The sequence below is a fragment of the Mixophyes fleayi genome, chromosome 4 (assembly GCF_038048845.1).
Source record: "Mixophyes fleayi isolate aMixFle1 chromosome 4, aMixFle1.hap1, whole genome shotgun sequence".
Classification (NCBI taxonomy): Eukaryota; Metazoa; Chordata; class Amphibia; order Anura; family Limnodynastidae; genus Mixophyes; species Mixophyes fleayi.
In genome coordinates, this window is record NC_134405.1 from 213,562,072 (window position 1) to 213,578,907 (window position 16,836).

The window sequence follows — 16,836 nt, forward strand, 5'->3', positions numbered from 1 at the left end:
AAGCAGTTTTACTTACCATGACATGCTTGTGAAGCCTTTCCAGCATTGCCAGGATGGAACTCCACCAAGTTGGGGGTAACGTATTCAGTTAATGTGGGGGCAAGTCACATATCAAACATGACATAACAGGCAGCATACGAGCAGCTGAAGTGGAGACAGCTTTTGCATGCTGTTTGTATTAGAGTATTCACATTTCACCACTGCTTTCCAAAATGTTGAGCAAATATAAGATGTGTGCAAAACAGAATGTGCACACATACTATATACTTTATTGCCATGGTTTTACCTTTGAGTATTTGACAGATAACAGTCTGTCTGGTTGCTTCTCTGAAAGAGCATGTGGAGACAAGAGTTGTCAATTCCTTCTCTGCACCAGTAACATTTATTTCTAAGATTCAGGATGAGATGTCGGAGATGGAAGATGCTAATAGTCTTGGATGCATGATATTGGGATATGTTGTCTCTGAAACCTGCAATGTGATTACTATCTATTTTTTCACCTGACAACCTGTTCACACTCCTGACATCTGGCCAAGATATGGGTTTCCAGCACCAGGATAAAAGATATTTCAGATCTGAAAACTACACCTGTTCTTTGCTATCAAAAATAAAAAGATGTAAAACAAATTGGGTGAAATTAATTAAGGGGGAGATGAAAATAAGAGCTCTCTTACTGTGGATTGTTGATGCCCAGAGTTACATGCATGTCCCTACACCCTGTGACAGCAGGATATTTCTTGCTGTCCTCCACTAAACTTGATGGCATTGTACAAAAGTGATCTCAGTCACCTGCATTCAGCTACCTAATGTAAATGACCATCATTATCTCTGCATCGAATGAGTTCAGAATTTTCCAAAGTGAATAATAAAAGATTTATTGTACATATATACATACATATGTTAAGCATTGATCTTTTAGCCAAAGGTGTAATCATCTAGAACATTGGTTCCCAATCTTTTTTTTATAGGTCATTGGCAGCCCCTCTCGCAGCACATGCAAACACAATTCAGTCAGCTTAGTCTACATTCCTCCAACCCAATGCCATTAGAGAATGGGTAGACTGTCCTATAAAAGCACATATATAAGCCTCTGTTGCCAGTGTACAGTGTACTTATTGGATGTCTGACTGACATGAAAAGAGTTAAAGCAGCAAAATAATACTTATACTGTATGGAATCTATGCCTGTTGTGTTTCCTGTAATTAAACATAAACAACATATAATGTAAGACAGGGTGACAATTATGGGTTTTATTTTAGGACAACATTCACATCCCACACCCAGCAGCTTTATAACCTGTGGTTTCCCCAAAATCTGTACTGCCAGCTCAGACTGTCTGTGAATGTAATTGGCATTTACAGAAAAGCAACAACTTGTTTTTATTGCTAAATTTGGCTGCAGTGGTTTAAAGTAATTCGCATAAGAGTGTGAGTGTTTTTAGCCCCATCTTAAGCACCTAAAAGTGACTTAGATTACAGCAACAAGTCATCGCTGCTAGCTTCTCTGTGTTCGCACATCATATGAAAATTACAGTAATGCAATTATCACTCATTAATAGTGGCATAATAATTGTCAGGATTCCTCTATTTTATTTTCCTATGCATCATCATTGTTTTCTAGTCTTTTGTACCTACCACAGACTATATATGTCCTACATTTTGTAAAGTAATTGTTCTTAGTCTATACATTGTATAATAGTATTTTCTGAAGATGAATATTCACTATACTCTACAATTTTATTGTGATTATGTCACGTTGTGTGTCGTGACCTACTCAATGAAGGTCTCTGGCAAATTGTGACAGAGACCCTTATTTTACCCACCCCCCTCACCACAGTTCATAGAATAATGCATCTCTTTTACAACAAACATTTTTGTGTAACAGTTGTTATGCTATTGCAATACTATGGTCTGATCTATAGAAGTATACATTTAGGTAAAGCATTAACCATTAAATCAAAATAATGAGGATTATAACCAAAGGGCTTTATTTATGACCAATCACAAATTGTTCAGGTTAATTTTCATTTCTTAAGGCAATGATAGGAAATTAATTAACATGACAATTTATGAAAAGTGATTAGCTGGGACAGCGACTCAGACAGAGCCCTGTCCTGTGATGCTCTCTCCATAGGTTATGACGCTTCACATCATCTTAAGATAGCGTTAGTTACTGGGGTCAAGCTCCAAATTTTGGAACTTGATAAATAGGGCCAAATGGCAGTCCCCATAGACACCTACAGGGGTTGGATTTGCAATTGAAGAGGCTGGGATATCGGAGATATCTGCTATGGTTTGCTATTAATAAATAGCCTCCAAAAATCCTTTCAATCAAATTAACCCGCAGATCACTCATCCATGATAATATAAACATAAAAGATGCTTACATTTTATCGTATACAAATATGACTCTGGCTAAAAGAATGTAAAAAAAACCTGCATTAAATTATAGTTTATAGGTCTTCATCTACTTCAGTGGAAATTGTAACATAAATCTACTGTATCATTATACAGTAGATTTATGTTACAATTTCCACTGAAGTAGATGTGAAGTTAAACGATGCACAGAAAATAGGGTTGTGATGTGTAGTTATAGCCGGTGGGCAGCAGGTGGCAGTGCTGAAGCTGGATTCATATTCCTTAGCAGAAAACAAAAGAAGGAGGAGTCAGATTTGCTGCCCGGCGTCGAGCTCTCCTCCTCCATTCGTCACTGTCAGAGCAGCTAAGCCTCTGACCGGTGTGCAGACAGCCAGGCAGCTGCTCTCATCCACATCTCAACCACCCCCTTCTCCTACCACTGAGTACCCATCCTCCCTTCCAGCTGTGCTCTTAGATATTACATCCACATACATGCAGACACCCAGAGCATCCCTAAAGCAACACACAGGATTAGAGCATCAGACGCAATATAAAGACCACACAGGAGAGCAGCATCATATCAACCGCAAGCAAAGACTCAAGAGTCAGAGCATCACACAGAACACCACAATAAATATACACAAAGACAGAGAGCACACACGCATATGACTGGACCCGGTGAACCATAGTAGATATATTTGCACACAGCTTGTGTCAGCCTAGAGAAACGTAAACGCAGTCTCTGCACACAAGCCTCGATGGTCCCTTGTATACATGCATAAAAAGCACAACGTGCGGCAGTCAGTGCTCACAATCTCTTCTGCTTTCCTGGCAGCCCATGTGAAAAAAGGCTCCTAATACCCAGCAAGTTTCCCATAGTGCGACATCCACACCCAACAGCAGACAGACAGGCTGCATCCTCTCGCCGCACGCTACCTGCCTCCAGCCGCAGCCGGACATCGCTATGAAGCAGGCGCTCATGGAGATAATGAGGATGAATCGGATCTGCAGGATGGTGCTGGTCACTTGCTTAGGATCCTTCGTCCTGGTCATCTTCTATTTCCAAAGTATGTTGCACCCAGGTAAGGGAGGCCCTTTCATGTACCCATTTGTTCTCCAGCTGCTCTCAGTCATGCAAATGGGGAAATACAACATGTATCACTGGGCACACATAGAAATAGCAGATTAGGGAAGTAGAAATACTCAGACCTGTCTTTAATTTTCCATTGTAATTATGTCTTATGTTCGTTTGTATTGTAACACTTGATGAGAGTTTTGTAGTTAATACAACACAGCGTAAATAATTATTATATAGATTTGCTTTTACATATTCTGATCAAGTATATAATTTTCATTAGCTCGTTGTGTTTTTTTGTATTTTATTTTTTATTTTTTAATTTTCATTGCAGATGTTAGATCTATTGCTTAAAAAAAGTGTTCTTAACAATAATTATCACAAAAGTAAGACCTCATCTTTGCATTGTTCTCTGTATACACTCTTCCATATGAGTGATATTGAAGCAATCAGACATGCTATTGTGAAACAGTTCCTTAATGCCAGCTACCACTCTCAGTACTGTATTCCAAATAAGAATTGCAGGTCACTACCTGATACTGTAATAATGGAATAAATGGATGATATAAATGGGTGCTATACACAGAATGACAGGTGCTGTTCCTAGTTCTGTACTATTGTACATTTTCAGTCACTTTTACAATCTGGCAGATCTAATCAAATGCCCTGTAAATTTTAGGAGTAACTTTGTTCCATAGTAGCAATGTCACTAGTGTTCCTTATTTTGACCTTGGTTCATCAGACACTCTTGAAAATGTAACTGAGAATGCTGCTGGCACATTTAGTTAAAATAAAAATTATTAATGCCTGAACATATAGAGGATATTCTAAAGCTCTTGTTATCTCACCCCCTTCTATGGTGTTGAATTAGAGTGAGCACTTCTAATTGTACAACACTACAGAAATTTGCTGGAGCTAAATAAATAATTGTTAATAAATACTTCAATATATTACCTAAATAGTAATGACAGTTCATTTTAGCAGTCGTTCTCAGCAATGCTTTGTTAGCTAGTGTCTTAAGTGGCGTGGTATTGTATTGTTAAGAGCCTGTTAACACTTTTGTCTGGAAGCCTGTTTGAAATGTATGGGAACTTTAACTCTTTCTGATCTGATGGAGGCTGCAAAGCATGTTCTGGTATGTGTCCATAAAATGTGATATTTTCTGGTTTGCAATAAATTCTAGCAATTGGATATTATCGTCCATATGGCTAGTTGTTTTTTTTACCAGGTACTTTATAAAAATATTCAGAATATTACATTTCCTTTCTAATATTTTTTATTTTGGTGGAGAATAATTTACTTACATTATGACTTGGCATATAGTTTAATAAATGATTTCACTTTTCTCTTGTACTGTTGGATTTGTGCTGTTAGTAATTTTAGTAGCACTTATAAAAGTTAATAGGTATCTACTGAAATATATCAAAATAAAACATTTATTACACTATAGCACAGAAAATCACTTAATCACCAACTTATTTTGTAGTTGACCCACTCCAAGAGCTTATTACTAGTGTTCAATAATCATATCATTAGCATAAACATCTTGTATTTTCACTGTTATTTTGTTTTGCCTTCATTGTGTACAAAGCTCTTACAATGCACATTGAATATTATACGCCAATGAATTTTAGCTATGCACTTTTCTCCTTGAGTGAATGACTAGTACAATAATTCCAAATGAAGATGCTTACTGGTTGTGAGTGATTGCACTTTCCCCCATTACTGTTCCTTAACTGTAGTCTAAATAACAGATTGGAGATGAAATGTCCTAAACAAGGTCATTCATCGATAAGTGCACAGTAACAGTTGGGGAGGAATATACTAGCTGGGTGCGATTTCAGGCAGACTGCAGTGACTTATGAGTACACTTTAAAGGAATGTACTGGCAGCTAGTAGCTTCCATGTATTTCCATGGCTGAGAAGCTAAGGAACAATGTTTATTGGACAATAGCTGTATATTTACCATGCAACGTACTCTGAAGTCCAGTACTGCCTCTTTATACCGTCATCTTATTAAAACACATGACAAAACTGGCAGAGCAGTCGGGGGGGGGGGGGGTTATTATTGGTGACATTTAACATTTTACAGGCAGTAATTGGTAAAGAATAAAGTATCAGTAGTCAGCACAGATAATTCAGGTATGTGAAAGAAAAGAGAGAGACTGAGAACATAACTTTATGCATGATGGTTGTAGGTGCGACAAATGCCTAAGGGGTAGTGAGAAAGACATTCCAGGGGTTATACAGGTGGAATAAATGTAGCCGTGTGGAATGATAAACAGGTGGTTATAGCAACACATAAATAGCAAAGTAAGGTTAGATGATATAGTACATATAGCAAAGATATCACAATTATACAGTAACAGTATACACTTAACATAAATAATGTAATACTAGGCTGATTATATATTTGTTGTAAAACTGGATATAGTACTTCCTTGTGTATAATTCAATAAATATAGATATTATATCAAGTATACAGGGAAAAGTTATATATGTATGTATTGCCCTTCTATATTATTAATCCAGTCACCGATAAGACTCTAAAATATTAAAAAATAGTCTCCTAGGGCTAATATAGTGTTTGCCATCTGAAACATACCTGATACCTGGACTGGTTGCATGAGCTAAACTAGTGTCTAATTGTGGTGCTCACTCTTTTCCTACAGATATATTGTGCACCGGAGATCCACTGTACGTGTATCTGTAATTCTAGTTTTGTCTAAAAACATTTTTAAAAATAAATAAACACATTATGCGTCTGCCTATCGATACCAGATCAGCCATTTAAAACTGGAAAGACATGAAATGCAGCTATTGCATGGCTTATCGGGTTCATGTCGCATGTCCGCCATTGTAAAGCTGCAGCTATACTTTGATAGCGCCTGCCATCAAGTTGAACCTTATTGTGTGTCCTTCTTGCGTCAGAGTAATCTGTAACCGCAGGTCTCCCTGCTGCTATACTTATTGAGAAGTTGCAGTGATTATGGGGCACATTTATCAATTATCGGCAAAAATGAAAAATAGTTATTAATCCTTATCGCATGGATAAGGATTGAACTATTTCTCAAATTTCTTAAAAACGGTTTAAAGAAACAGCAATTTCGATAAACTGCTGTTTCTGTGATAAAATAAATCACACTTACCCCCCTCTTCGGAACGCGGTGTCCACGGGTCTCCTCCAGGTGTTCTTCATTTTTCTTTACTCTGGAACTGCGCATGTGCAGTTCGAAAAACTGCACATGCGCAAAAAAACCTCCCCGCTCTGTCTCTGCAACTTGCAGAGAGAGCGGTGAGTGACAGGGAGGGATCATGTGATCCCTCCACACATGCGCTGTCCAGCTTTGCTCTTCGGAGCAGAGCTGACAGCACTGAAATCTGACAATTCAGCTGGCGTACATTATCAAGACAAGTTACCGGAAAAAACTTTTTTTCGGAACTTGTTAGATTGCGGCCAAGAGCAGTCACCATACTGTTGAATGGTGACTGCTCCCAAAAACAAAGAGGAGTGCAAAGCAGCAGATATCCACGATATCTGCTGCGATGCAGCCTTCTTAAATATGCGGGGGACACAGAGGGACCTTAATTTTCCGTTAAGAGCACTATCGTGCTTTCTTAAATATACCCCTTAGATGGAAGGTTTCGGAACATTAAAGTTTGTACTTTTCTGAGCATAAGGAAACCGATAACTACAATATGTAACATCATAATAATCATTATTGTACTTTTAAAGGGGTAATCATCTGATAAAGCCAGTTGCGGGGGGTCAAGTTGGAGCTTCAGCTGGGAGAGGTGTGCTGGATTGCAGGCTCTTGTGTGCGGGAGGAAGTCCTGTTCTTCAGCAGTATACAGGCTTTATTAGTTAAAGAACCCCTTCAATACACACACAATTGTGCTCAGTTGAGTCTCATCTTATTATCGTCAATAAAAAAACAAACCTACTTCATAATAAATTAAGCTTTTTGTTTTTTTCTCTTAAGCTAGCGACACATAGTTCACTCTAGTACTTCAGCCCCTTCTACAAATGGCTGGATTTCTAAACAAATGGCCCTGACCTTATACCACTGTCAATGTGTCACTTCTTTCTCTGCTGGCCACTGGCTTATTTTTTATTTTTTAACCAAGGAAGATCATAACGAATTCAATTGAATTTTATTTTATCTGTCAGGATCGGTCCTCGCAGGGTGCACTGGTTGTCAGACAAACTAAATTGACCAACTAAATCTACATGAGTGTAACCATCTTAAATGTGCTACCCTGAAATTATCTTTGTCATTTAGTTTTTTGCACTAAACGTTGGAGAACTAATCTTCAAGTTCTTCATCTATGACCAGGGTCTTGCAGTATTAATATATACTTTCTTTTGGCGCTCCATGTTTCTCTGAAGGGAACTAGGTATGTGTGAAACTTTCAAAGCAAAGCTTCACTTATTGAATGTGTAGCAGTAGCAATTAGAGTGCACAGCTGCCTTCCTGACAAGGGTTAATGTAATACAACCCCTTGTCTGGCAGGGGGGCTGATTAATTACCGCTGTGCATTTAGTTTAGTAGGAGGTAAGGTAGCTTTATTGTGTTTGTCCAAAAAAGAGGAAGAACTGTCATGGAGATGATAGCCGTACATAAATTGGTAAGTGGAACTAAATATATGTAGCTGATTGGCCAGGGTGAATTAAATAGGAATTCTGTGATAATCCAAACAGCAGGATTGGTCTACAGCGAGAGTTTAGATTGTATACAAGGCTTCTGATTAAAGATGTCTGGCATTTTATTGGGTACTAACATGATGCAATTACTAAAAGAAATTGTTTTTCTGAATTGAGTACCTCTTTTAATATCATCTGTGTATGTTACTCTTTCATTGAAATAATTCCTATAAAAATGTATACTGTGTTCTATTTGTAAAAGTAAAAACAAAAAAGTATTGTGTACAGTTCTAAATCTTAAGATCTGTCAGGTCTGGAATCTATTTATTGAGTAATGTCAAAAGAGACTATATTGTGCAGCATTGAAAATGCATAGCTATTGTAGATGTGCTTAGTTTGATTGCCTTTCATTTAAAGAACATGCTATAAGATCTGGACACATTTAATTACCTGTGCAATGCTGTTCTCTTCTCCACCAGGCCTTCCAAAGCCTTAAACGCAGGTATGCTTTTGGGTAGAGTTTTGTTTTTGTTTGTAAATTAGATTTATTTTTTTTATTTTTTACTTCATGAACAACAATATGTTGTCTGAAAGCAACTATGAAATGTAAACCACATAAAACTAATTATGTCTTCTATTCTAACCGGATGGGTTTTTTTTTCCTTCCACTCAATAAAATGTTGAAAATGGGAGATAAGGGGCGTAAACAATTCAATTTGCAGAGCTAAGGTTTGTTATAACAATACATTAATATAGTGTTGTTATTGTGCTAGTAATACCCCATTCATACTGCACCAAATCCAGGGTTTTTGCCGGGGCGAGCTCAAACGACCCGGGTCTTGGTGCAGTATGAATGGTACAAGTCAAAAATCCCGGGTCTTCTTCAACCCGGAATTTATTGAGGGGTAATTCCCAGGTCGGACCCGGGTTGCCTGCACTATGAATGGTGCAACCCGGGTTTTTCAACCCAGGTTGCACAGAAAACAAGCTGATTGGCTGTCTGCCTGTCTCTGGAGGATGATGTCATCGGTGGGAGCCCGTGGAAGAAAAAAAAAACAGTCACCTTTCAATGACATCACCATTTTTCAGCCAATGAAAACTGCTCTGCTGATGATTCCCACAAATTGCCAGGGCACAGACTTGTGCAGTATGAATGGGGTCAACCCGGGAAATTCCCGGGTCCGAGGTGCAGTATGAATGGTGTTTCTGAACTGGGACGCTCCGAGCCCCAGCAAAAACCCGGCTTGAAAAACCCAGGATATTGCCGGACCGGCAGTATGAAAGCTTTATAATTATGCATTTTAGACTCCTAAATTACAACTTTCAACACTTGCGGTTGCTATAGATGAAGTTTAGCTTGTGTGACTATAAGATCCTGCAGCAGACCGTACATAAGAAAAAAGAATCAGAAGTAACCTGTAAATAAATGGAAAATGTTTTTTCACTCATACATCCTAAATGTATATAAAGTAACAAAAACTGCTACAAGTTAACGTTAGGATGTTTGGCCCACTGTTATTAAAATTGGTCACAAATGTGTTTCATGTAACTTCACTGGTTGGAATAAATTATTTATTCTAAATGTTAGAAGGGTTTTTTAAACCTTTTAAATGCATACCCACCTGTTTAAAAATCTTCCACATTGCATTCATGCATTTAATGCCCAATGAAATAGTCTTTGGTCAATTAATTTAAATGTTGCAGGCCGTGTTTTAATTGCTCTGGTCAAGGATAATCACTTGTACTAATGTCTTTCATGTCATTTTATTAAACATGGCTGCTAATGGCAACACAAATAATTTATTTTCTAACGTTACCCAGTTTAGTGGCATGGTTTCACTTGTCCTTTTTTTTTTTTTTCTAAATATTCTTTCTTTTCTTCTATTCTCGGTGCTGAATTCAGGAACAGTTCTTTTGTCTGCTGTCATGTTCAGAAAGATATAAGTTAAATAAACCCATACAGGAAGTATGTGTTGTTGAAATGCACAAGAGTACAACTTGTTACGGCCTGCACACATAGGCAACAAGGAATTTGACTGCAGAAAAGAATTTGCACGTCAGTGTAGCTTGCCCGTTTGTGTGTGTATTTTTTATTTTGTTGTTTTGTGTGGGTTGTGTTGAGGTGAAGCTGTTTAGATCCTGAAAAGTGGTGTGATGCACCATTTTAGTTTTATATATGAAATCAGTGGGCTGGTTTATAGTGGTATGCCATACCGCCACTTTTCCTACTGCTTTCATTAAAAGCTATCATATTCTATTGATTTGCATTTCCAATATCGCCACTTTTAAATTTCCACTTTGACCACTGTATGAAGCTGCAGGTTATGTAATGCTGTACAGTGGGAGACAATATGGTCACATATTCAATAGGGTAAGTACATATTTCACATAAATGTAATGGGCTGATTAGTTTTGCTTTTCAATCAATGTTTGAGTTGGTGTTCCCTGTACAATCTATCGCTATCTCGCGTCTCCCCCATCTCTGCTGACACTGTGTACGGAGATTTGCAGCACCTGCTCTCCAGCCGGAGAGAAGATTTGCAGTCTGCCTGGTAACAACATTTAATATAACATCACACAGCAGTAACCACCTTTTACAAATAGGCTAAAAAACACTGAACACATGTCTTGTGTAAGTCAATATTTTATGTTGCATTTATTGAACCCATTTATTAACTGAAGATATGCAAGTGAATCACTTAGGGAGATAAGTTGTCTTTGATGAAGGGAAGTAACTGTTCTAAAAATAAATAAATATCCATGGCAGGAGACAACATAAACACATGTGCCTGTTTCCGTGTAGCCTGTGTCTGAGGATTAATCGCATGTTCCCAGTTGTATAGTATTTTAAATCTCTGAGAACTTTGTTTCATTTGAACTGAAGGAGGTAGCATGCATTCCTGTGCTGGAGCCCAAGCCCTATTGGGAGGTGTTTCATCGTCAGTGTGAGCTGAAGCTGCCTCCGCAGTATCGGAGCCTCTATTAGGATGCGTCCAGACAGACATTTTATTTCCATTCATCATTTTTCCTCACGCCACATCAAGGAGCATGTACCTATCATTTCCTTTTCAAATCCATTCAAGTGAAGGGTGGAATCATTTTAGAAGTAAATCAGACGCATCAACAGGCTTCAGATGTCCGTGTTGATTGCCCCACAATAGGAACATTTGTTCCACTCCATCCAAGCCTCATCCATAGAGTGTCCCTTTTGGAGATACAGAGTAAGGTTATTACTAGATGGTACAGATGACCCAGTGTCCTTGGTAAGATGTTTCCTGGACTCTCAGATAAATGTTGGCGCTGTGGTAACTCTACAGAAGATCCCTGCAGACCTGGTGGAAACGCTCGAAGCTCCAACTATTTTGCAGGGAAATGATTAAAATTTCAAAGAAGATATTATCTGAGGAGGTGCTGGAAAGTCCATACTTTTGTATTCTAAATATAAATAAGGCTCTGATTTTTTCATATAAGAAATCCCTCATTAATCATTTCAATACTGCAGTAAAAGTGGTTATTCCAGTCAAGTTTAAATCTAATACTCCTCCATTTGTTAAGAATTGGTTCCATTGGCTAGACTTCTACATGGCACTGGAAGACCTCACCTTGGCTGCACTAGACAGAAATGTAGAGTTCACCGCCACCTAGTTGCATATAGAAGTTATTTTGTCTAGCTCTGTCTCTGTTAACAGGAGCACAGGTCACCCTCCTCCTCCCTTCACTCCCTTTCTCCCTGTCCCTCCCTTCTCGTATCGCCATCTTTAGTTTTCCCCCTTCCTTTCATTGTTTTCAAAAAACATTTGAAATTAAGTTTGCTATGTCTATTTTACAATATTCTTTGACTGCTCTTTCAGAAACTTATTGACTTCAATAAAAAAAAGTTTACACAGAAAGAAAAATGTCCATGTAGACGTACCCTTAAAGTTAACACAATGAGGTCTAGTCACAAATGGCCTTTTAAACAAATGGTATTTAATGTTGCTGTTCCTAATGCTGTGTAGGGGAATTGAATTTTCAATGTCAGTGTTCTGCATTTTTCAAATTTTCCATGTACTGAAGTCAGGAAATCACAACCTAGTGGAAAATACATTTACAAAACATGTGTTGCTAGGTAGATTACTTTAGGATGCGAGCCCCTGTTTTAAAGTTGCGTTTTACTATAGAGTCTTAGAACATTATTGTATTTAGTTTTCATCTGAGATATTTTTTTATTTTTTATTTTTTGTGGTTTCATCTGAGATGTTGTCAATTTTGAAGCAGGGAATATAATTTGTAGCCAATAGGATCAATAATATATTCACGGCAGCTCAGAATACGTAAGGACGTTTGTACTAATCTTGTGAGTGTCAGTGACCAGTCCATTTGTGTGATTGGGTGAGGACAGGGCTGGTTTGGATGGGTGCAGTGTCATGATGTGAAGGGAGAGATGGACACCAGCAGGAAGCCACAGACTAAGGTAACTATTTATTATTCTGTGGTGATAACAATGGTTTTCTATCAGCACTTATCACAGCAATAGAAAATCACTTATTGCTATTTACTAAGAAAATATCGCCAGGGCAGCAGAGTGCTGTAAGGCTTGCCTTAGCCCTTTGCCTGACCAGTCTCTGGGCATATGCGCTTGTGTAACCAGCTATCCTGCTCATGCATGCGCATTTGAACTGAAAGACCTGACTTGGTTGATTTGGTGCAAATGTTGCACCTAAATGGACCATTAGCAAGTTAAACCTTCTATGTCTGTTCTTAATGTTGGTGCCTTAATCCAATCCGGTTTGTTGTCCGTATTCAAATCAGTGACTGTTATGAAATATTGATTTGATTGATATGGTGTGCTATATTTAGTAGTACATTTAGTATGATGATGTAAAAATGGTACAAGTGTACAGCAGGGTTGCTGTTAATGTTTTAGGTAATGAATAACTATATTATCCGTTCCTAAATATAAATTGCATTCTGCTTCTAATCAGTTTTGCTCAGTGCGTGAAGACTAATGGACATCTGCACAGTGCTTTTCTGCCTGCGATAACTACAGGGCACTTCCAAACTGCACAGACTGCTAGGAGGCCAAGTGAATTAATAATTAGCTTTGTTGTCACTAAACATAATTATGTTTGCATAATGAAATTTACTGTGCTGTTGTCACGTTTAATAAGGATGGACTGATTCTTTCTATTATAGGCAATCTGGTATGGCAAATTTAATAAGTATGAAATGCAGAGTAATCAAACTAGTCAGGTGTGAATTTGGCATTGCACAGATTAATATTGAGAGTTGGACTGTTGAAGCATACTGAGATCTAGCAGGATATAGAAGGTGGATAATTATGTACTATATGAATTGGGAGCAATCATTTTGTATAACTTTGCAATGAATGAAGGTATGCTTAATTTCTATATTTACTACTACATTTTTGGAAGTCCATTTCTACCTGCCTCTGCTTTTGTAAGCCCCATAGTATTATTTTTTTAAATGCTGTTGCCATTACCTTTTTTAATGATACAAGTCAATATCTGCGTCTGAACATATACTGTGCTGCTAATTCATTTAAAACTAGTTGGCTAGTACCATTATCCTACAGTGCTAATCTGACCTCTTGGTGTAAATGTCTATGGGACGTATTTAACAATAAGCGTTTTTTTGTCAGTCATTTTCATTCCTTATCGCAATAAGGAATGAAAGATTGTGACCATTTATTAAAGTGATTTTGCCGGGACAGCAGTCACGAAAAATGGCTGTCGCTTATCTTCTATCTCTTCCATGGTCCAATGCGGTGAGGGTCCAATATCTGCTGCAATCCGCTAGTTGTAAATACTTTAATTTGCGGGGGATTTGGGGCTTGTTAAATAGGCCCCTATATTTGTTGACTTTGCGGTCATCCTAATGTGTTATAAAGTTATATATTCTGCAAAATTTGAATGTATTAAAATAGTTTATATATTTTATATACTGATTTGAGTGTGTGTCTGATATAGTGATGTCTCTGGTACTATTGAAATACTAAAATATGAAGTCAAGATGAAAGTTGCATAGAAAGGGAAAATGTATAGTATCTGTGTATGTTGTTTTCCTAATTTAATGGAAGCACTTTCACTGTTGGTTAGTAACGCTCTTTTTAACAGGGTGCATTTAATAATTACCTGAATCCTCTGATTGAAACAGTGGTGGGGCAGACGTTAGGCAGTGTACTTAAATTCTAGAAAATGATTTGCTCTGTGGAATTCAATTCTGCATAAGTGTGTGTGTGTGTGTGTGTGTATCTAGCAAAATTAAATCATGAGGTATTTGTTCACATTTTGATAAAAACAATTAATCCTGCATCCCAGCATCAATGGTACCTCATTGCATACAGGTCCTACACTGACCTATATGCTGTGTATGTTAAGGAATTTAGACTGTAAGCCCCAATGGGGTAGGGACTGATGTGAGTGAGTTCTCTGTACAGCGCTGCGTAATTAGTAGCGCTATATAAATAAATGATGATGCTTCAAACACCATTAAAATGCAGAGGTAATGCAGCAATCTGATACTTATTATTTACACTAAGCTATAAAGGGTTCTATTTTAAAAATAGAACATATCGGGCTATTAAATCTATTTAATTTAAAAAGAAAGAAAAAGGTTTGCATTTTTTGTTGATGGGTTAATATAATATGGCAAGTTTGAAAGATTCTTTGTTCAATATTCACTGGTAAAGCCACACCACCCTCCTACCATTTTCAATGATGATTTGACCACTGACTAAGCTGCTGAAATGTGAGATCTTCCAGTGTCATACTCCAGCACAGTTCTCTTACTTACCTTATGCTGTACAGTTAAGTGACACTAGAGCTGACGTTCTTGCTTCCAACCATGTCACTCTAACTCTCACTTCTCTGATCCTGCACAGTTGCAGTTACACCAGCTAAATCACTCCGACAAGGTACCAGGCTCATCGCCTTCCTTCGTTCCCAGCTACACTTAGAACATTAGCAAGTGCAATCTCAGACTTCACAGATGTCCATAGCAGATACCCACACTTCTTCACAGAAGGACACATTAACAGCCTTCTGCCCCAGCATTGCTCCCCAGCAGGGGAAGGTTGGGGGGCAAGGGGGCATCTGGCCTCAGGGCCGATCCCATTGTGGGCTACCTTGGGCTGGGTCACTGGGCCACCTACATTTTTTTTCCTTTTTCGAGTTGTCTCCACCCCTCCCCCCACCCTCCTCCCACCACCACCATCATTCCGGGCTACAATTTTCCAGCCCTCCCCAGCTTACGTTACTGACTCCTTGTCGGAACACAGACACAACTGAATACAGTTGTAGTTGGTTATCCCTGCAGTTGAATTCACTCAGCATGTCTTGAACTGGAAAGGATCAAGGAACGGATACTAGAATTGTTACTTTCAACCAAGAAATCACTCTTAATACTGAAAGCTTAGCTTGGGTTTTTCTTTACTTGACCCTTTTCCTTCTGAGCCGATTTATCTGGGCTCGGATTGTTTTTTTTTTTGTTTGTATTTCCCGGGCACCGGAGTCAAATCTGTCTTATCTATCTACCTATTTTACGCAAATCACTGCAAGCACCGCTCACTAACTTTACCCCTCTTCCCACCAGAAAAAAAACTCTTTCCTCCACTCCACCCAAGCTATTCCCATGCTGAGGCTCCAGCACCATGGTACAACAACTGTGTAGCTGTGCTCACTTACTGGCCAGGGCTCAACGCAGGCTCCCAAATAGGTCTGTTCATAGTGTGATCCCAGTGGGGGTCTTATATGAATATTTGGTTTTATAATAGGTGGATGTTCCTCCTACTCCACATACAGTTTGTCCTAAATAACAAAGGACCACCAGCCCTGACACCCTTTGATTGGCTTGCTTTCTTCTTTGGGGTATCCAGAGAATCAAGAATTTTTTTTTGTTTCGAATCCTTGATTCAAACAAAACAAAACAAAGTGGAAAAAAAAGTGTACTGATCCCATTTATGATTGATGTTTACTGAGCCGCCTTCTGATTGCGATTAACTAATACTTGCCAACTTTTTGGAGTTGGTGTCTGGGAGCCTCCTTGGGGGAGGTGGGCGGGCGGGGCTCCAAAATCGCAACATTTTGGGCCCACCCTAGTGACGTAATGACGCAAAACGCGTCATTTTACAGTGGGGGCGGGGCCTAATGCTGTGATTCTTGGAGAATCGTGGCATTTTGGCCCTAACTCTGCCCAGTTCACTAGGAAGTAGGCAGATCCGGGAGATTGCCACACTCTCCTGGGAGTCCGTGAGACCCACCCGAAATACGGACAATCCGGGAGAGTTGGCAAGTATGGATTAACTTTCCCCTTTAGCTTTGCTTTTCTTATCTCTGCTAATGATGTTATAAAGTGTAACATAGACAATTTTTGAGGTGTTTGACAGTATTGTAGAATTATTACTTATTATTTCATGTACTGAACATTATTATTATTATTATTATTATTATTAATTTTTATTTATATGGCGCCACTAGGTGTCCGTAGCGCCGTACAGGGTCAAACGAAATTACAATATGAGGTGAGACAGCACAGTACAGTAAACAATAAGCACAGTAACTCAGTGAGCTCAAAGCACAGCTAGAGAGGCGGGGGAGGGGAGAGGGGAAGGTCCACCAACGATGGCACCTAAGAGGGAGGGCATGGATGGAAGGGAGACCCCCAGGGGGGAGAGGAAGGAGCGAGAGGGGACGGGGGGAAGAGGGTCCTCGAAGAGGAAGGCTAAGTAGCTGGCGAGCAAATTAAAAGTGGTGAAGACA

General features: G+C 38.8%; 1 protein-coding gene across 2 annotated transcripts in view; it reads left to right on the forward strand.

The window, feature by feature from the left end:
• The first annotated feature begins 2,695 nt into the window (after positions 1 to 2,695).
• The window catches only part of CHST11 (carbohydrate sulfotransferase 11), a 173,298-nt gene continuing 159,157 nt past the window's right edge, over positions 2,696 to 16,836 (forward strand). Inside the window, exon 1 of one of the 2 annotated variants that reach the window (XM_075209308.1) lies at positions 2,696 to 3,439. In XM_075209308.1, the coding sequence (XP_075065409.1) occupies positions 3,322 to 3,439 (118 nt within the window). In that variant the 5' untranslated portion in view covers positions 2,696 to 3,321. The remainder of the gene's footprint in view (positions 3,440 to 16,836) is intronic. The other variant, XM_075209309.1, reaches the window with a different exon arrangement.